At 49.9% G+C, this 20,105-nt stretch overlaps 1 protein-coding gene across 2 annotated transcripts; it reads right to left on the bottom strand.

Moving 5' to 3' along the window:
* Positions 1–509: 509 nt before the first annotated feature.
* ARHGAP25 (Rho GTPase activating protein 25) lies at positions 510–18,068 on the bottom strand. Of its 2 annotated transcripts, XM_010186789.1 has the most exons (11): positions 18,008–18,068; positions 12,841–13,034; positions 10,608–10,703; positions 10,109–10,214; positions 7,359–7,566; positions 4,907–5,039; positions 3,887–3,960; positions 3,206–3,327; positions 2,298–2,505; positions 1,278–1,844; positions 510–708 (listed from the first exon to the last, which is right to left on the bottom strand). In XM_010186789.1, the coding sequence occupies exons 1-11, from the start codon at positions 18,066–18,068 to the stop codon at positions 510–512; spliced, it is 1,968 nt and encodes a 655-aa protein (XP_010185091.1). The 2 variants fall into 2 exon arrangements, with proteins under 2 accessions (XP_010185091.1, XP_010185093.1); XM_010186791.1 differs by lacking the exon at positions 10,109–10,214 and having other exon boundaries at positions 10,616–10,703.
* Between the last annotated feature and the right edge of the window lie 2,037 nt (positions 18,069–20,105).

Raw genomic sequence — 20,105 nt, 5'->3', positions numbered from 1 at the left:
CAGCATTTGCAGCCCAGGGACACTGTGTGATGGGCTGTGCCACCCCAGACCTCGGGGGCTTTTCCTGTCTCCCCAGATCCAGGATTTATGGACTTTTTGTTCCACTCAAAAGCACTGTGGGTGTCTTCAGCAAGGAGCCAGCCGGCTGGCAGGAGGGATGCTCAATGGTTTATTTTTGTAAAAATATGCCTGGTAAAGGCCTAATGTGTCCTTAACCTGAACTCCTGAGTGCAAGGTATTCTGATTGAGCAGCAAGAAGTATTGGCCTGTTCTACAGGTATCTTGAGCAGCTGAAAGATGAGTTGAAAAAAACACGCCAAGAAAGCTAAAGAATAGTTTTGAAATTCCTCGTTTCAGAGCATAAACCAGCCTCCAACTTCTGGGCTCCTTCCTCCAGACCAGCCCCCTGTCAGTAGCAGAACACGGGACGATACAAGTCCCTGGCTCTGAACCTGCTTGCCAATTCATGCAGCTGCATTTTATGTCTGTGCACAGCTGGGTGTCTTCTCCTAGTTGGTTTTGCTCATGGATTTAGCTAAGTTCTTAATCTCCTCCTCAAGCATCTTGTTTTTCTTCTCCATTTCCTCCCGTGAGCGCTCCACATTCATCAGCTTCAGCTGCAGTTCCTCAGACTTCTTCTTCTCCCTCTCGATGTCCTGGTTCAGCCTCACCACTTTGGCCCAGACTTCGTAGTTCTCCTTCTCAAGACTGCAAAGAGAAACAGATTGGATTGGAACAGTGCTGGGAAGTCATCGTTTGGCTCTTAAGGAGTCTGCCCTCTGTGTCATTAAGCAATAAAACAAGCCAGGTTCTGTCCTGATCCCCTGACCCTCAATGACCACTTCACACGATGCAATAAATCAATGTCGGTGATATATCATAATATGATGATGACATGTGAGGCTATAGTAACACTGATAGTTACAAATAATAATGTAATAATGCCACCAGTGGATTATAATGGTACAGTATTGTAGCAATAACAAGAATTATGGCAGTATAATTATTGCAGGAACATTATAGTGCCACACAGTGATGTAATAAAAACTACAGAGAATTAATATTGTAGTAACACAGCATTAGCAACTGTCATGAGAGTACAGCACATGAGCATTGACCTTTAGATAGCCTGCTATCACACTCTATTTTATCATTAATCATTACTATTATACACTCCATGGTATTACTGCTAAATAAATCTGTGCAATGCTAGTGCTGTAATAACGTGAGCCGAAGACTTCACACTCTCCAGAAAGCAGCTCTGTGCAGCACGTTACCTTTTAATTTGTTCCTCGTAGTCATTTTTCTGTATTTCCATTTCTTTTTTCAGCTTCATGATCATGTTTTGCAGGAACTCCCTGCTCTCCCGATTGGGTTTGGAGACCTCGGCAGGGCTGGTGGTGGGACTGGCTCCTTCCGTTGGCTGATGGCTGGGACTGTAGCAGGGGAGAAATTCCTTCTCAGAGACGCTGCTCGAGGGGCTGGGGCTGGAGCCGCTGCCTTCCCCACTTTCCGCCTGCGAGGTAGGAACGTTGTCGTAGGTTGAAGCCCGGTGAAGGTCGAGCAGCTTAAAAAGATCATGAGACAACGTTCTTTTATGTCCGTCGGTGACCGCAGAGCGTGCACTGCTCCCAGGGGAGCTTTTCCAAAAGTCACTGGCAAATATGTCACTTTTGTCATTGCTGCCTTTCTCGGCCGGAGGAGCAGCTGTCAGGAAAGATTTCCTGTTAGGTAAAGTCTGAGTCCTTTTCCTTGACTGCGTTTTCCACATTCCCAGGGTATCTTTGGAGTCGTTATCTTCACTCAGAGCTCGTCCACAGGCACTGCTGGAACTCGGGTCTCCTCTCTGTAAAACAGACCCTTGGCATTAGGACAGCCTCATCCTGCTTGTGCCGCAGGTTGCTGTGACTGCAGTATTTACAAAAGGCACATTTTAACACGCTAATGGCACGGCCACAAGTTTTCCATAAAAAGCTATTCTGGGCTGCACCATTTTTTCTGATCAAAAAATCTTTTTGCAGAGATTCTTTCTGAGAAAAGCCTTTAATCCTGAATGTCTTCACTTCGCCAGCATGAACTGAAAAGGTTTCATCTATTCTGCCTTTTCACTTTAGTTTTTATTTTTCCCAGAACAGTAGGTTTTCCATTGGAAAGCAGAAAACTTATCTACATCATTTTCCTGATGTAGATATTCCAAAGACGACAGTTACAGCTCTTTACCCTGTTAATAGCAAGCACTCTCAGTGGCTCACTGACTCATAAAATCTCCTAATTAATCACACATTTATTAAGTTCACGTTTGATTATTTCTCTGAGGATCTGGCCTTACCGCCCCGGGTGCCGCAGGGTCCTCAGCAGAGTCCCAGCCCACGGAGCTGCGCGGGATGGGGGCTTTCTTGTCATTTTTGTGGGCAGGTGGGGAGGGCGGCACATCCTTGGATGGGGGAAAGAGGTCTGCGTGGTCACTTATCATCACAGTCATCACCTTCTGGATCTGTGGCGTCCCTGGAAGAAATTAGGGATCTGTCAGCAGCAAACCCAATGCAATGGTCTTTCTTCCACCCACACTTGCATCTTCTGGTTGGTCTTTCTGGTGTCCAAACTGGAGATGCAGATACAAATGCAGGTGAAGACAAGGAACACTGTCATAAACCCAAATAAAGGGAGGGATTTTTATATCAGTCCAAGAACAGCAACCAAGATAGTCAGCTCCACTAATCCACAAATTGTGCTGCTTTTGCTTGACAAAAGAACTACAATTATCATCTATACCAACAGGTATATGAATATCTGGACTGTTTGCAAGTCTCTGGCCTTATTTCTTCTATTAGTCCTGCTGCATGGGATTCCAGTTTGGCTCAGCTAAACAGTAATTTCAGTGAGTTTCCTTTGTTTCTCTAAGAAGAATTTCACACTTTCCTGCTCTAAGCAAAAGAAAGGTGATTTCATCCAATTCCTGAATGGTTTGACATCTGTGGAGGGAACACACAGTGCAACTCCTAAGGGGTTTTTGCCACCTTAAAGACATTTATAGCCTAACACATGGCTTTACTCTACTCTGCTGTACTTACTGTGCCCAGGCACGTGTCTGGCTTATATCCATGGGTCTACCATAGGAAATTTTTCATTTCAAGACTGTGGATGCAGCTGAGTATTTCAGCACATCAGGTGCTTCTATGCCAATTACTCCTGGAGTCTCTTTTACCTCTCATAATAATTGCAGGATCCTCTATCTTGGGCTTGATGAGGTTGACTCCAATCACTGTTGCCAGGTTATCCACGCTCATCTTGTTGACACCAGCGTTCAACTGTATTTCGTGTAGAAACCTGCCGCAATCCAAGGGCAAACATTTCAAGTCAGAGAAGGAAAACTGCAAAAAGCCTTACACACCCACTGGTATAAAATCCTGATTAATCCATCCAGCTCTTCCTCTAAGTCCTAAGGACAGAAACATATAACTTCAAACTGGAGCTGGGTCTTACTGGTATCAGTAGAAAAAACATTATGTGATGAGCTGCTCATGCAAAAGAAGAATCAAAAAGCAAGTGAAAACCCCCATCTAGCACTTAATAACCAGAGAAAAATCACCCAGGCTGGGTGAAACCCAACAGTTTTGGTGCTCAAGGCTTGTCTAGAAAAACTGCACTTGACTTTGATTCTCAGGGATCCATAAGTGTGTTTTAAGATAGGTATTTATGCTCGGACATCACCAAGGTGTTTATTCCCATGGCTGAAATCCTCTCTTTACAAAAGTCAGCAGTGGGTGCCTCGAGGGGAACCAAACCATGGCTGAAGAAGCCTCTCTCCATGGGAGTCAGCCTCAGCCTTGGGATGATTTTTCTGCTCACCCACACTCCCTCAGAGCTGTCTGTGCAGAGGACTGACCTGCAGATGTAGCTGAGGAGGTTGTAGTTGTCTCTGGGAAGGAGGGACAGTTGCTTCAGGAGGTCCTGGTGGCCCTAAATGCAAGTTAAGAAATATCTCTATAAAGATTCCCAGCTGTATACAGACCCAAGAATGGCTCTTGATGGCTCCATCAGTCCCTGTATGATCTCACCTCTTGGCCTTGAAAATGACATTTCTCCAGCAGACCCAGGCAGGGACATGGAGCAGTTTTGGTACAGGAATCAGCAAGAAGAGGCAGCCCATTGCCCACATTGCTGCTGCCACAGCAGCCAAGGAAAGAGCAGGGTCCCTTCCACCCCAGCACGAGAAGCTCTTTGGAAAGAGCTGATCATGCCCAATCTCCTTGCATTTCTTGGATAAAAACGTTAGGACATTTTTAACCCCAAAGATCCTGAAGTGAAACAACCTACAAAAAACATTTGCCCTTGAAATACAGGGCTGAACACTGCAGTTCACAGAGCTCATGCTGCTGAGGGTATCTGCCTTATCTTTTTGTGTATAGGAACAGCATCTGTGAGTGGCTTTTTTTGCTGGGGAAAGCTGCTTTTCCACCAAAATACATAGTCAGGAAGAGACAGGTCCCATCTGTTCTCACTTTTCCCCACTCCCTTCCTTGGTCTCACCCAGAGCCCTCTGCAGCTCTGCTCTCAGCTCGGGCTGATGGGGGCTGCAGGGGGTTGTGTTTCCTTCCTCTCTTGGTTTTCACACTCGTTGTTTGCTGCAGGGGCTCAACAGAAAGAGGTGCTGAGCAGCTCTTAGATCTGCTCCAGAAATTTAGGCTTTAAAATGGATAAACCCATGTTGTCAGGTTGGGAAATCCCACTGCCTTTGGGAGATTTTTTACATATATTCTTTTTCCTTTTTAATTTTTTTTTTCAGGTTTCGAAGCGCAGTAGTTGCACAGCTGTATCCACACCTGGCATCTGCAGCTCACAAAGCACTGACACTGAAACACAGCTGATTTTAAGGCCAGAAGGAGAGAAATGAATGCATCTCTACCTTCCTTTCATCCGCATCCAGCGCCTGACCGCACAGCAAGAAATCCTCGTACTGCATCCAGGGCACAACCGGCTCAGGGAGCTCCCGCAGGTAGAGTTTGAACAGAGAGGCCACGGTGTGCACATCCGTATCCCTGCAACGCACAAAGAGCCACTCACGTGAAAACCACTCACACCCAGTGGGCGAGCAAACCCTTCCCTGCTCTGGGAGCATGAGATTATATCTAAATTCTGTGTATAGGTGCAGGAGACAGAGAGAGATAAATAAAGAGGGCAAACCAAGCTGGGGGGCCACACCAAGCCAGGGAACAGCCCCAGCTGGCAGGGAAATAAATACTTGGTGGAGGTTTTCCCCACCATGGGGCTGGCAGGTCCCCAGTGTTCATTCCCAGCCTGCGTTTGACTCATGAGGCTTCGCATGCAAATATTGTCTGGTGTTCGCATGTTTGGCAGGCACTCCCCGCTCTGCCTGGGGTTTTTAAGATTAACAGCAATTACTGAAGATGTTCTGCCGGGACAGATGTTTGCAGCTTTGCATACCATATAGTTTACATTATGTCAAAAGGACACTGTCAAGATCGTAAGCCCCTAATTTGACCTACCTTGAAGTCGCTAAACTGTTGTAAACTTCTTGCAAAAAATCTCCCAGGTCATTTATTTTTAGGAGTGGTTGGGGGTTTAAAAATACTATTATTTTTAAGAAACGCTCATAACTGTAGAGGAAGTTTTTCAGAGCTGTTTTTTTGTAGGGCCTATAAACACACCCCATAAGGCATCCTGGATGCCTGGGCTGCAACAGCAGCTTTCTAGGGCTCTCCACTCAATCCTGCCATGCTTGTGCAAGATGGCAGGGTGCCACTGAAGGTCGAGCCAGCATCTTGCAGCATTCAGGTCACTGGAAACCCCATTATTTGCCTTCCTCCTTACTAAGAAAATGTCTTGGTTGAAGTGCACAGGGGTTGCAGTCACCCTGAGATCACTGCAGCAATGCTCATACCAAACCCTGCAGCACAGGGTTAACATTGCAGGGTGCTGGGAAAAGGGCCAAACTCTGTGCCCAGCTGCAAAACACTGATCTGGAGGGAAAAAAAAGGCTTCACCTTCCTATGAACCCCATACAGGTTACAACAGGAAAGCTCTCAGCAGGACACTGGCACTCAGAAAGCAAGAAATATTCAGCTGCGAATCCAACAGCTGTGGTGGTTACACTTCCAGAGCAGCCATGGCTCTGCCTTGCACAGCACAGGGATTACACAGGTAAAAGTGCAGTGGTTTTTCCTAAGAAAGCTGCATAAAACTAGGTAAAAACAGAAAATAAATTGTCTGTGAATACAGAGCCAAGGCCCCTCCACTCCTCTTAGGCAAAACTCCACTGTTTTGCCCAAAAGTCCAGGCAAGCTGCTGGGTTTGGGTGCACCCCAGGTTTTGCTGGTGGCTCTCAGAGCTCAGGTGCCCACATGGGACATGTGGACATTGAACATCACCACAGCCACCTTCAAGCACCTTCATACACACGCAGCAGCCAGGACACTCCTGGCCTCTGTTGTGGTGGAAGAGCCACAAGGATGGGGAGGGCTCTGGAGAACAAGGCTGATGAGGAGCGGCTGAGGGAACTGGGCTTGTTTAGCCTGGAGAAGAGAAGGCTGAGGGGAGACCTCATCACCACCTCCAACTGCCTCAAGGGAGGTTGTGGAGAGGTGGGTGCTGGGCTCTTCTCCCAGGTGATGGGGGATAGAACAAGGGGAAACGGCCCCAAGCTGTGCCAAGGGAGGTTCAGGTTAGAGAGAAGGAGGAAGTTCTTTCCTGAGAGGGTCGTCAGAAGCTGGACCAGGCTGCCCAGGGAGGTGGTGGAGTCCCCATCCCTGGATGTGTTTAAGGAGCGGGTAGATGAGGTACTTAAGGATATGGTTTAGTGGGTAGACAGGAACGGTTGGACGTGATGATCTCAGAGGGCTTTTCCAACCGAGCGATTCTGGGATTCTGTGATTCTGTGAATGTGGCACTTCTTTTTGCCCAGTCACAACCATATCTCGCAACAGGAGGAAAGTAGGAAATGAATGACCCCCACTGTGTGCACTGGGGTGTTCTCTGAGCTTAGAGCTTATTTGTGATCCTCTACTTGCTCTCCTTTCTCTAAACCTCTGCCCTTAGCTAATGGGCTATGTAGACTCTTCCCTTTGCCTCCTTCCTTGGCTCCTCCTGCAAATGATAACCACTGCATGGGGCCAGGATTTTCCTAAATGCTTCCTTTTATTTCCAAATCTCATCTCAGCACCCTCTGATTCTGCTTTTGCCTCAGTTTGGGGCTTCTGCTGAATCCTCTCTCCTTGTCAAGCCCTTCTGGAGAGTCAAAGTTTCCTGTGGGGCACTGCTGGGCTCTCTGCGGTTGCTTTTCCCCAGATTTTGGGGTGTATGAGATGCAGTTAGGGAGAAAAGGGGGAATCCAGCATTACCGGTCAAATGATGGCCTTTCCCCAGCATCGAACGCATCCCTGAGCTGTTTCACCAAGTTGTCCTGGCCGGGGAGGCGGAAGATGCCCTCCTCGCTCACGCCGTGCTCCCGGATGAACTCAGCACACTTCTGCACCAGGATGGGGACCTGGTGCTGCCCAAATTTCTGCTCATAGGCCATAGTCTCTGCCAGGCGCTGGCCGAACACCACTGGGAAAAGGACAGAGAGGTTAGAGGAGCCCAAGAGCTTTGCTAAAGGCACTTTACCTGTGAAAATGCATCATGCAAACGTAACAGCAGTGCCTGATTTTCTGATAGCATGGGAGCTACAAGAAGTCTGCAAACTGGGGGAAAGCAGAACTTCTTTCAAAGAAATAATAGCAAAATGAAACCTTGTTCTTCCTCCAAATAATTAACAGTTCTGAAAATGACTAAAACCAAGCAGTGAGCCTTGTTTTTTCTGCTGTGCCGATACAGAGGGAGACGGGAACAGCAAAAAGGCTGGTGCGAGGGCACAGGGAGAGAAAGCAAGCTCATTGCACAGACCTGAAGGATACAGAAAGCAGAAATAAGAAAAGCAGCCTTGCAGAGATCTGGGGAGGAAGTTTTACTGATTCAGTTGCTTTTCTCTTCCCTCCCTCTCCTCTCACCCTCCAGAAGCAACCCTGTGCGAAGAAGAGCCATATTTTGCAGCGGGTGATACCTTTCCTCCGGAGCAATGGCTTTTTCCTCCTGAACTCGCAGCAGCAGAAGAGCTCCAAGGTGGGGAGGCAGCAGCCTGCATCCCAGCTCTTCCTCCTTGGAGCCTGGGGCATGATAAGAGCTGACAAATCCCAACTCGAACTGGCTCTGGGCTATTAATGGCACAGGGTCCTATGGTTCCCTGCAATATTTTTGCCCTGCGATGTGTTCACCTCATGCTCTGAAGGCTGCAATAATTCCTCTGTAGCTGGAGGAAAATGCAGGTAAACACTGAACCACAGGGCTTGTTGGCACCTGCCTGATCATGGGGGTTTTTCATTTATGACTTGCTTACACTTTTGAATAATGAATATAAACCTGTAATTGTGTACAGTAAAGACAAACAGTGCTCTTTTTTTCACCCTCTGCTTTGGTAGCTGATAGTGATTTGCTTAATTAACTGCAAGCTGGCAGATTCATTAACCTCGGGTCACCTCCCCAGGCCCAATGCGAAGCCCATGCCAGTCCCCCTGGTCGATGGCTTTCGTTGTAGGGTGGCAGGCAGACCCCCAAAGCCCCTCTGAGATTTTGGAGATGCTTTTGCTGTTGCTTCACACCTCACAGCTGCTCTGCCTTTTGGTGTGCAACAACCTCACAACTGCCTGGGTCATACGGGGCTGCTTCCAGCTTTTTGCCAAAACCTCCACTGTGCAGTGGGCTGCTTTAAAAGCACGTTACCTCAGCTTGTGTTGAAGCCGAAAACCTAAAGTGTGAAGCTTTGGGGTCTGTTAACCTGTGCATTGACATCAAATGCAGCTCTGTAGTACCTGACTTCTCTGCTGTCCTCAGGGTTCTCTGTACTACTACATATTTACATTTTGTATCATATAAGGTCACTTTATGTAGCTGGAGGAAACTGGCAGCCTCCTAAGTTTAAGCAAGGATCAGATGCAGAGTTGTTATTAAATATCAGATCCAGGTGGGGCGATGCCCTGAAATTTTCTGGCTCGTGCTATCCTCATTTCAGATGAGTGATGCTGCCTGCCCCAGGGCACAGCGTGTTTCACTTTAGAGGCAGAAAACACCAGGGTTACAGACAAAAACCATCTGTGCTGTCATTTAGGTGAAGCTTATCTGTGCATATGGCAGGGTCACATATTTGACTTATATTTATTATAAATATATGAATTATGCATGTATGCATATAATATGATTTCTATTAACACAGGAGCTATGGGAGACCAGAACTCCATCATGCTTGTCTTTTACAGCTGAAAGACCCTATAAAAATATACATAAATAGTCAGGGCAAAGCACAGAGGGAGGAAGGAGAGGCTCAGGATGACCTCAGGTTAGGGCTTTTTTGGAAGAAGCTGAAGAGGCTCCCATTGGAGCTTCCTTGGTGGATTTTGCTTATAGGAATTCATCTTTATAAGGAATGTGGCTGGAGTGGCCTTTGCTGCTCCCTCAGCAGGCTTCACCTGTGCTGGCAAATTTATGGCGTGCTCCTTTCTGATCCATTCATGTTTTGTACTTCCCTGACCGCAATTTTGTAATGGCATAAATGCACCCTGGGGGGGATGGAAGGAAGGATCCTGATCCAAGCCTTGACTGTACATGGGGAGGGCAATTGCGTGGCCAAGGCAGAGTCTGTAGAGAAAATGCGAGCAGAAGGGCTGGGCTGAGCAAGAAAAGCTGGAAGAAAAGCAAAGCAAGGAAAGGCAAGATTTCTCAGTGCTTTATCCCTGAATATGATTTGTTTTTCGAGAACAACATTTTCTGAGGTCAAGGAGTCAATGAGGAAGTTTGCAAAAGAGCTTGAAACCACCCCAGAAATCTTCATTCATGCTTGACTGCCATTTCCTTAACGCTGCCCATGTTTGCAGCAGACCCAGCGCCGAAGGGTCCAGTCTAGGAGTAGGTTCCTGAAGCATCACAAGTTACAGTCACATCACAGCTTCATTTTGCAGTTTCAAGGCTTGATGAGCCCAGCTTTGAAATCTTTGCCCAAAAGCGCTGCATAGTATGTAATGAAATTGCCTCTCCAGGAGCCATCCCTGCTTCCCATTACCTCCTGATGTTGAGCCCAGCACTCGTCGGATGGATTTAATCCATTCCTCCATCTCAGACTGGGAATTAGCCATGAGCACACAGGTGTCCTGCCCTGTCCAGTTCTGCTCTCCACACACCCCTGCAAAAAAAAACATTTATAGAGATGATGGGAGGAGAAAAAAACCCCACATTCTTCTTGTTTTCTTTGCTTTTAGCTCCAAATTTCCCCATTTATGTCTATCTGGCTGTGAAATGAAGCAGTGAAATTTCACCCTTGCGGAAGGTTGACAAGAAAGGAACAGAAACTGCTGAACGTTGCAGCGTGGGACATGGGCACTGACACAGGGCCCTCCCCCAGCCCTGACGTGGGAATACCGAAAGCAAGATATTCATTTTCATGTGAAACACAGCACTCTGGGGACCTTGAAAAGAAATAGGAGCAAAAGAACTGGCAAAATGACTTGCCCAAATGATCTGGGGGGACTGGTCCAGCCCAAAAGTGTGCAGCAAAGAGAAGCATCCTCACCTGGGATGATTTCGAAGATGAATTTCCCTCCTTCCTCTGGGTTGCTGGCCACCTCCTTGATGGTGCTTCCCTGGAGAGTCAGGCAGCCCTAGGACAAAGCAGAGCAGGAGCTGATGGGACCTGTGTCATGAGTCAGTGCTAAGGATCAAAGTGCTTATTTCAAACAGATTTCAGGACCTGGTGGCCTACAGATATAGATAGCATATATATGTGTGTATATATATATATATATGCTAAAAATTACTTTTCAAACGATAAGGGACACTTCTTAAATGCCACTTCTTCTGATGAAGTGATTCTCAGAATGAGAAAACTGGTTATTTTCCTCCCTTTTGCCTTTTTTCCCCCTCTTCTCATGTTTTTTTAACCCCTGTAGGGAGTGGAAGGAGAAAGAACAAAGGAGAAGGGACTTGGGAAAACATCGGTGCATCCTGTTTGTGCTGCAGCAGAGCAGGAAAACTGCTCCTTTAGCACAGCATCACTTAAAACCAAAGAACAAACCCGAAGCTTGCAGGAAGAAAGTAGAGAAAATGGGGAAAAAAAGGGAAAGAAATTAAAATATCAAGGTGGAAAATGGCCATTTCTTTGGGACCTCCCTTTCCCCAGCTGTTGTGAACATGGGCAGTTCGGTCTCGCTGGAGAGGATGGGTGGGGAGCAGCTGAGGCACATGGGGACTGAGCGGGCATGAGTCAGCACCAGGGCCTCCTGGCTCAGGAAATGAGGCTGCGCCACAGAAATAATTCAGTTTCTCGGCTATTTCAGCCTCCTGAAAGCCTTTGGGCTCCTGCCCAAAGAGGGGACCATCAGCACCCACCCCAAATTGCAGCTGTGTCAATCAGAATCATTGCTGGCATCAGAGAGGTTTGAAATGACCCAGGATGGTGCATCAGGGTCATGACAAGAGCTGCGAAGAGGGCCATGAGTACCAGTAAGCTTTTCACGGCACTTTCTGTTTCTACATCCCTCCTCTGTCACCCCTGAAATGAGGCAATGCCAGACATGGGACTTGGATCCCACCGGGCTCAGCCCTGTGATTTCAGCTTGAGCATCTACTGATCGCCTTCCCCTTACGAGTGTTTTCGGTCTTGAGGTTAGTTTTGCTCCCAGGAACAGTTTGTACAGAGAGGGGCTTTTACAAGTGGAGGACTTTTCCCTGAGATTCCTCAAAACAAGGAAAAGATGGTGGATATTCCAAAAGTAAGTTACAGTGTGGAGAAAATGGTCGAAAAGCTAAAAACTTAACTATATAAATGGGGAAAACAACCTGACTTCTTCCTGGCAAGTGCACTACAATGCATACCTGAGAAATGCTTTATATGGGTGAGACAGGGGGGCTTGTTAAAACCCTGAGAGGCTGAAAATGGGATGATGCTGCCAGAGAGCTGCGGACATCGGGCACTGGTGCAGATGTTTAAATCATGCTCGATCACACTCCAGTTTTATGCAAAGGCTTGGGTGTAAATTCTTCTCTCCTGGGGATCTCCAAAAGCCTCAGAACTGAGGTGCACTGGGGCGCTCAGCGGGTTTCAAGCCTTTGCCCTCAGAGGAGAAGGCAGCGGGGCAGTTTCCTCTGGCCACGCAGGGCAGTAACACAAACTGCACCCTCACCACTGAGCCTTCTGCAAAGGACGGGGCTGAGCCAGGATGGGACACAAACCCGCAGGCTGGAGAGAGAGAGAGATTTCCTTTGCTTATCCTGCAGCTGCTCTCTGCTGTGACAAGAGGCCCTAAGGAAGCAGCTGCCCTTCGCTGTCATCTCTCCAGCCCACAGCCCCACCATGAGCTTTGTCTTGGGCAGATCCTCACATCCAGGCTGTGCTGAAATTCCTGCTTGTTTTTTCTTCAAAGCATCCCGTAAGGTGCCTGAAGCCTCTCTCAAAGCTCCTGGCACCTTGTGCACCATCACAAAAATGGTGGGGTATTGAGCTCTTTTTCTCCCCAGCCCATTTCTGTCATCTTGGAGAACGATAGCAACTTCTTAGTTGGTAACTTTGGGTTTTTTACAGCACTTCATGGCTTGGGCACGTTAGGACCAAGCCCCCAGCAGGGCTTGCAGGCACTTTAAGTGCACTGATGATCCTGATCAGGATATCTCATCTCTGTTACTCCCCTGTGGAACCTCTTTAATACAATACTCCAGGCCCATCCCAAACCATACCCCGACAAGCAAAGTGGCAAGAAAAGGGATATTGAAGACCGGCGAAGCCCAGTGGCCTCGTCTTACCTGTGGTTTGGCATCGTCCTCGTCCTTGTAGTAGTAAAGCTGCTGGCCCTTGAGCACGAAGTACCGCTGCTGCCAGTTCTTGACGATGGAGCGCTGCTTTTTCAGCCAGCCCATCTTCAGGGGCCGCTCCAGAGGGCTGGGGGAGGCCGGGCGGGCGCCCGCGGGCTCGCCGGTCATCACGCTCTTGGAGCGCGCTGCCAAGGAAAGAGAGGGACGGGCTGGTGAGGACGCACAGGGCCAAGAGTCCAGCAGACCCCTTGTCCCCAAGGCCAATTCAAGCTACAACGGCGAGAGCGGCTCTCTGCCCCTCTGCCTGCGCGGAGCGAACTGGCTAGAGTTTTGAAAGGAAGTGGCTGCAGTATCTGTCAGTGTGTGCTTCCTTTTTCCTGCGTGGGAGTAATTGTCTTGCAAGTGAGAAGAAAATCATTAGCTCTTTTTTTTTTTTAATGGGACTGTGTGTTTTTTCTGTGCCCACCCCAAGCAGCCTGCAGCAGCGACAGCAGAATGACCCAGCCTGGCTTGAACAGAAAACCTGGTTTGGAAATGGCAGTTTTGCTTTGGGACAGCATTGCCTGGTGTTTCCAGTGGGGCAGCTCTCACACAACGGCACTGAAAAGACTCCAAGGGGGAAAAAAGTGCCAGTGTCGATTTATGGGCTGGGCAGAGCAGCGTCCCCTGTCCCCTTTTTATATCACGTAGGTGAGTCCCATTGGTGCTGCTGATCCAGTGGCATCCCTGAATGCTTCTCTCATAGTAAATTCCTTGGGAGGGATCATTTCCAGAGGGGATTTTTGCCTCTGGACCAGACACTGCTGGGTAGAATTAGCATTTAAATAACTAAATGACTCCAGGGGAATTCAGCTTCGCTGTCTCTGTGCATGGTGGTTTCCTGATGTCCTACATCACCCATGATATAACGGAGCTGATGGCTCCTGGCTGGCTCCGATGGGTGAGGGCAGTGCAGGATTCCCCCCCTGAGTCCAGGGGCACTTTTGGGCAGAGGAATTCAGGCTGAGCCAGGGCAGGGAGGGAGTGCAGCGCCATGGGATGGGGGAAGCTGTGGTGGCCCCGTATCTCTGCCCCGATGCCCACTTTTCCCCCAAGGGGGTTGGTGAAGCAGAGAGCCGCAAAAGCTGCATTAGATATGAGCGTCGATGAATCCTGGCGTGGACCTGAGTGCAAAGGACAAGGTGAAAAAAGGAGAAAATTAAAAATCACCCGCCACAGCCTTGTGATGTCTGGTACTGGGGGCATCTCACGCCCACAGGGAGCCACTAAATATTTTGTACTCAGTGCCGAGCAGTTCGCAGCTACTTCAGAGGTCAGGGGTGCTGCAGTTCAAGAGCACACCCAGCTTCCCCTTCTGAAATCCCCTGGAGCAAGAAACTCTGCTGTGTTTTGCCTTCGTCCTTTGGGGCACTCTGGGCTCACCTCTCCACTACAAACCTGTCACAGGATTGCAAATCACTTCCCAAAAGGATCCAAAAGGCTTGTAAATCCAAAAGCCAGCCTGTAAAGTGCACTAAGGGTGCTGCTTGTATCTCAGTGTGCGCTGATGTGGGATGCCCCTGCAGAGGATGTGGTGGTAAGCAAGGACCTTAGAAAGGGATCAGCCAGCCAGCTCCCCCGAAAAGTGCTGGTACTGGGGATTACCCTCGTGCAAAACCAAAATGAGGTTTCCAAATTGCACCACAAGCTCTGGGCAGCTTCTTTGCTCTTTGCCAAAACATCTGCATTACTCAAACCTCATAAATATGAACACGATTGTCAGCAAACTGCTCACGAGCAGCATCGCTCCTCTCCTTAAATCATGTTTCTTCGTGTCCTGCGACTGCTGCCAACTCCTCGGGGGCAGGGATTTTGGGGAATGATCTGCAGAGGTGAAGCAGGCTCTGGGAGTGTGGAGGCTATGGGTGCAGGACGCTGCCTGCCTCCCACGAACACTTTGCTCTGCAGAAACCTCATCGCAAAGAGCAAATCCCGAGTGGGCTGGCTCCAAACCAGCCCCGCTCTGCAGAAGGCAGCACTCCCACTCCTTCCCAAATTTTGCTGGACGTTCTGTTCATTCACAGGACCTCATCTCCCCCTCGATGAAACAGAGATGCTGATATTCGCTGTTTAATTAGTGCTAACGTTTGCAGAGCAAGGTCTCCGTAAGCACCGATGACCACAAGGGCTTAACCCAAAGTGAAGCTGTTGCAATGCAGCTCGCCCGGTCCAGATTTGCATCCCAATGGGTGGAAATCAGGGATTTCCAGCACTGATGCTCCAGCAGCACAAGACTTGGAAGGAGAAATCATGTGTTTTATGAAAAATGTAATGTTTTCCTACCTTTTCTCAGAGGTATTAATCTCCCTCTAGGCCCATCAAGGCTCTGCACCATGGAAAGGAAGCGACCCAGCAGGCACTGCTACGCAGGGGTTCCTCCTGCTCTCAGCCTTGACCTTAAATTGCCCAGTTCTTACTAGAGATAAGGCTTTTCTCTCCCTCTTTGCAGCCTTTCCAGGGTGCATAAGGAATGTGCGTCCAGAGGGGGACACCTGGGTCCCCTTTCTTTAACATCAGCCCTTCTGAAGGAGGCCTATGCTTAGGCACGGCTTGGCTGTGTTCGTGCACATACACACACCCCAGTGTGACCCCGCAGATGTATTTTCCCTCTGCATGACACAGCTCTCCCTGTACTTTGGGCTCATTTACGTTCGAAATAGCGTTTTGCAGGATCCCTCTTACCCCACGATGCGAACTCTCAGACCCAGCCACTGTCCCCACCGCAGGGCCAGTGCGGGGGCGTGGGGAGGGAGCTGCTGTGGGGAGCTTGGCTTTGCAGTCACCCAGGCTATTTTTGCCTGGTGGAAAGTTTTCTGCATTGACAAAACCAGAATTACCGAGGCTGTGGCTCCCTCCCTCACCACTTTTCCAAGTTTCTACCTTTTGTGGTCGATGCGAAGCCCAGCTTGCAAGGCAATGACCAGCTCCAAATCCTATGCAGGGCAGGGGCAAAGCTTTATCCCTGCCTCTCAGCAGTGTGGTCCAGCGCTTGCTCATCTCCTCCTTCACCATCACATCCCTGCCACACTCAGCCCTGCTGCTCCTTGCCACTCTTGCAGGGCAGGAAAGAGCCACTAAGGGCAAAGGTGGTGCCCCCTGAAGTGTTTCCTGCAGTAACCGCCTCTGAAGTTGAATATTTCCTCCAAAACATCCTTGCTCTTCCTCCAGCCCTGGGGTGCCCGTGTCCTGCTGCCTGCTCCCCGAAAAGAGGAGCCCTGCCAAAGTGTGACTCGCAGGAGAAATTGCGTTGGGTGCCACCACGATACCCACATCAACACTGGCTCCTCCCCCAAATCCTAGTCCAAATCCCTCCCTGCCATCCCCTTTGCTCCTGCCCCACAGGAGAGGCGTCAGCTACTTGCAATAAAAAACAGTAAAAGCCAAAGAGCCACTATAGGTTTCGCAATGAAAGTTGCAAATGCAGTTTTCTCCGTTGAAATCAACAGCTTTGCGTTTTTCTCAGCACAAGGAAGCACACAGGAGCTGGCGCACCGTCCTTAAAAGAGCTGCCTGTGCCATGGCAGGGGGAAGTGTCCTGGAGCCAGGAGGAGCCAGCGAGGGCGCTGGTGACTAATTACTAATTTGCAATTATTTTCCAGCAGCAAGTCACATCCCTGCTGCACCCCTGGCAACGGCAGCGGCTGGTCCCCGCAGCCAGAAACCCCAAGAATGAGAAGAGTCGATGCACCGAGCTGTGCCCCACTGCTCAGGTCTGTGCACACACACACACACACACACAAAACCCTCATCTCACGGGTTTGCTGCAGCTGCAAGCTGCAAAAAGCACCCAGAATTTCATTGCGAGCAGATTTTTTCTTGGAAAAAGCAATTCCTGATGACACCACAGGTCCAAGCCTGTGGCCCATCTCTCTGCTTCCCAGCAGCCAGCAGGCTCAGTGTCCCCTGGCCTTTTTTTCTGAGCTCCCAATTGCATTTACCCACTGCTCCTCCTTTTGCAAAAAAAATGTTAACTGTCCTAAGAACGGGCAATGCAGAAATCCAGGATGCTTCAATGATGCAAGCTGATGAGTGCAGGTGTTGACACCACAAGCTTCTGGACCACCTGGGGTCTCATCCTGCTGGGGAGCAGCAATGCTTCACGTGGGGCCTTGTGTGAGGTGAATGCTTTGGTCACCCCAACGGAAGCAGCTTCAGACAGAAATCCAAATTGCCTTTGCAAGAAAACCCAGCCAGGACAACCTCACAGGATGACCCAATGTACAGGGAGGAAGAGCTCAGCACACAGAGACCGCCTTGGTCGGATCTCTCTGCTGCAGGAAGAATTCACGTGGCACGTATGTGCCTTGACCATGTTTTGGCACCGGAGCCAGGACCACGGAGGGAGTTGTCCTCAGTGCGTGGACACGGCTGGGCTGGTGCACCCCATCCTCACCCCCCATTCCCCTCTCTACTTCTTGATGCATGGTATTTTGCTCCACTATGGTATTTTGGCCACAGAGCCTGTCATAGGGATCCCTCACTCCTTCCCAAAGGCATTCTCAAGCGGTTTTCGTGCTGGAGATGGATCCCATGGCAGCAAAGAGCCATGAAGCCTGGACAGAGGCAGGAGATAAGTCAGGAAATCAGACGGTGGAGCCATCCCATTGCACAGAGCCCTGCACGGGTGTCAGAGGACTCTGTCACCGGTGAGAGGAAACCAATGACGCTGGGGTGGCTGAAGAAACCTGAGCAAGAGCAGAGGCTGCCTCGCTCCATCCGCCTCTTGACCTGCACCTCACCTCCTGCAAGACCAGCAGAACGGGCCTGAGTGGTTTAAATGCCCCCCAGCCCTGGATTTCAGGTGGGCAGCAGCCTCGTGCTCCCAGGTCCCCCCATTCCCCACCCAACCCAGACAGCTCCGGCCCCAGAGCCACAGCCCCATGGCATCCCTTGGTGACAACTCTGCAAATCACTTCTTGCAAATCCATTGCAAACCGTTTGCTGTCTCAAAAGCGGTAGCTGGGGACCAGGTCCCCCCACCAAGGCCAGAAGTGTCTTTGGGTCTGGGCCGTGGTTGAAATCACTGCTGGGCTTGGCCGCAGGCACCCCGGCAGACCCCGATGCGCACCTGAAAGGCTGAAGCAGAAACAAGAAGGGCATAAAGCAGCAGCCACGGTACCTATTTTTGCAGCATCCATTTTCAGGTTGAAATCCCAGTTCCGTGGCAGCTTGAGGGACATTTTGAATTAGGAGGGACCTTGTTTTTTTTCCTTGAAGGGGGCTCGATCAGGAGACAGCCCGAAACAAAGCTCCAATGGTCCCGTGGGGCTCCTGCACCTGGGGTGCAATCCCCCCCACCAAGAGCGACCGCTCGGCAAGGGTTGATTTGCCAACGTACTTCCTCCTCCCTCCTCCAAGAGCGGCCGTGAACAACCCCATAAAAGTACTTTCCTGCCCTGCTTTCCCCAAAGCTCTCGTCTTGCGTCCTCGACGATGCCAAGGTGATGCTGCCTTTTTTGCTCCCCTATTCGCTCCCGGCGTTGGCTGATGCGGAGACGCAGCAGCCCCGGTCCCAGCCCGCGCCGAAATGTGGCCGCCCCGGGTTGCTTTCTGCGCGGCGCTCGTTGCATTTGAGGAAGTGGGTGTCCTTTTGGTGCCGTTGGTGCGTTAGAAAATCGCTCGCTGAAGGACACGGAGTTTCGGGAAATGTTTTGCTCAGCAGCAAAGCAGAGCAGGTTGTGGCTTAGGTGGCCACGGCCAAACGCCGCAGGATGGCGTCTCTGAGTGTCCGAACGCGTCCCCGTGTGCACAGCCTGGACAGCTTGGGTATCTTTTGCATTTTCTTATTGCAACAGCTGATTTAAGGCTTTTACAACCAATTTGTAGCAGCGTTATGAGCAGAATGGGGATGAAATGAGGCTGCTCTTGGAGGACAGGTTGTGGGTGTCAGAGCAGCGAGGGCCAGGGGATGTGGGCACAGACCCCACCAGGACCACCACGTCAAACAAAGCCCGTTTCCCCCCTCACAGCAGCGAGTGTGTCCTGCTCCATGTCATTTAATGTGGTTTTTTTTCCACAGAAATCCCCAAAGCTGACTGCAATCAGACCTAGATGCAGCTCGTGAGATGCAGGATCCATGCAAGGAAGGGGTTTGCATTCACAGCCACCCAAATGGAGCAAAAAGCAGTGAAGGCACCTGCAAGACATGGGCTCCAGCCCCCATTTGCCCCCCGTACTGGGAAAGGCCAGGCCTTGCAGACAGGGAAGTTCCCCTGAAGAGAAGCAGACACAGCGACGTAGGGAGCTCAGGGGCTGAAAGCGGACGCAGCCATGGGTTCGCGTTCCAATTTGCAGCCCAGGATGCAGGGAGCTGCTTGCAAAGGGTTTGGTTTTCTTAATGCCAAAGCGTAAATTGAGGATGTGCCTCTGGCGGCCCAGTCTCAGCACAGCCAGGGTGCACCCTGGTGGGGTAATTCGGGTTAATCACAGCTGAATAATGGATTTGTTGCTTTGAGCAGTGACCAGAGCCAGCTCAGAGATCCCCAGCTCACATATTCCACTGCCAAAAGCCCAGAGCCCGTGACGGGGTGGAAAGCGGCGCTATCGCAACGGAGCAGCCCGGCACGTACCCGAGCCTGAACTAAATTAACCCCAGCGTCCTGCTTTGGACCCAAACTGCCTGAATTAACCCCATTTCTGCTGTACCCTGAGCAAAGGGCCCTGAATGAGCCCTGAATTAAGCATCATTTTTCCCTCTTAATAATATCTGCTATAGGAGGTCATGTACTGGGGCATTGGACTGGATGATCTTTTGAGGTCCCTTCCAATTCCTAGTGTTCTGTGATTCTGTATTCTGATCCTTTTTCTCTCTTCAGCCTGTTTTTCTTTATGAAAGCCCAGCAGCAGCTTGTGAACAGCCACGCTCCCCACCTGCCTGTGTGAACAGGATGTCATGTGGCGCTTTCACCTCTTCATAAAGGAAGCAGCAAACGTTTTAGCCCAAAATCGTGCAGTTCAGCCCAGCGCTGTGTGGCTACACCACAGCCCTCCCTGGCACCCCGGAACAGCAAGCACCCAGGGAGCACCCACTTTCGGCTGCCTCCCATCAGGTACCTGGCAGCTGCCTGCAGGTTTGGGAAAGGGCATCACAAGTTTGGGCTGGTTTCTTTTTTTAACAAACAGCCAAGCCAGGCAGCCCGTTCCTGACCCAAATGCCCGGGGGGAACTTCAAAAGGGCAAATCTCAGCCCATAAAATTGTTTCTTTTGTTTTCACATC

The sequence above is a fragment of the Mesitornis unicolor genome, unplaced genomic scaffold (assembly GCF_000695765.1).
Source record: "Mesitornis unicolor isolate BGI_N332 unplaced genomic scaffold, ASM69576v1 scaffold5876, whole genome shotgun sequence".
NCBI classification, from domain to species: Eukaryota; Metazoa; Chordata; class Aves; order Mesitornithiformes; family Mesitornithidae; genus Mesitornis; species Mesitornis unicolor.
The sequence above is the reverse complement of the archived record's forward strand: the minus strand, read 5'-3'. Positions and strand labels throughout refer to the sequence as shown.

Excerpts from the sequence above, each read along its gene's own strand:
- ARHGAP25 (XM_010186789.1), bottom strand. The coding sequence starts at position 18,068 with ATGTCCCTCAAGCTGCCACGGAACTGGGATTTCAACCTGAAAATGGAT. Across the intron at positions 13,035-18,007 it reads AATGGATGCTGCAAAAATAG|CGCGCTCCAAGAGCGTGATG; the intron begins GTACCGTGGCTG and ends TTTCCTTGGCAG. Across the intron at positions 1,845-2,297 it reads CCTCAGAGAAATAATCAAAC|AGGAGACCCGAGTTCCAGCA; the intron begins GTGAACTTAATA and ends TGTTTTACAGAG.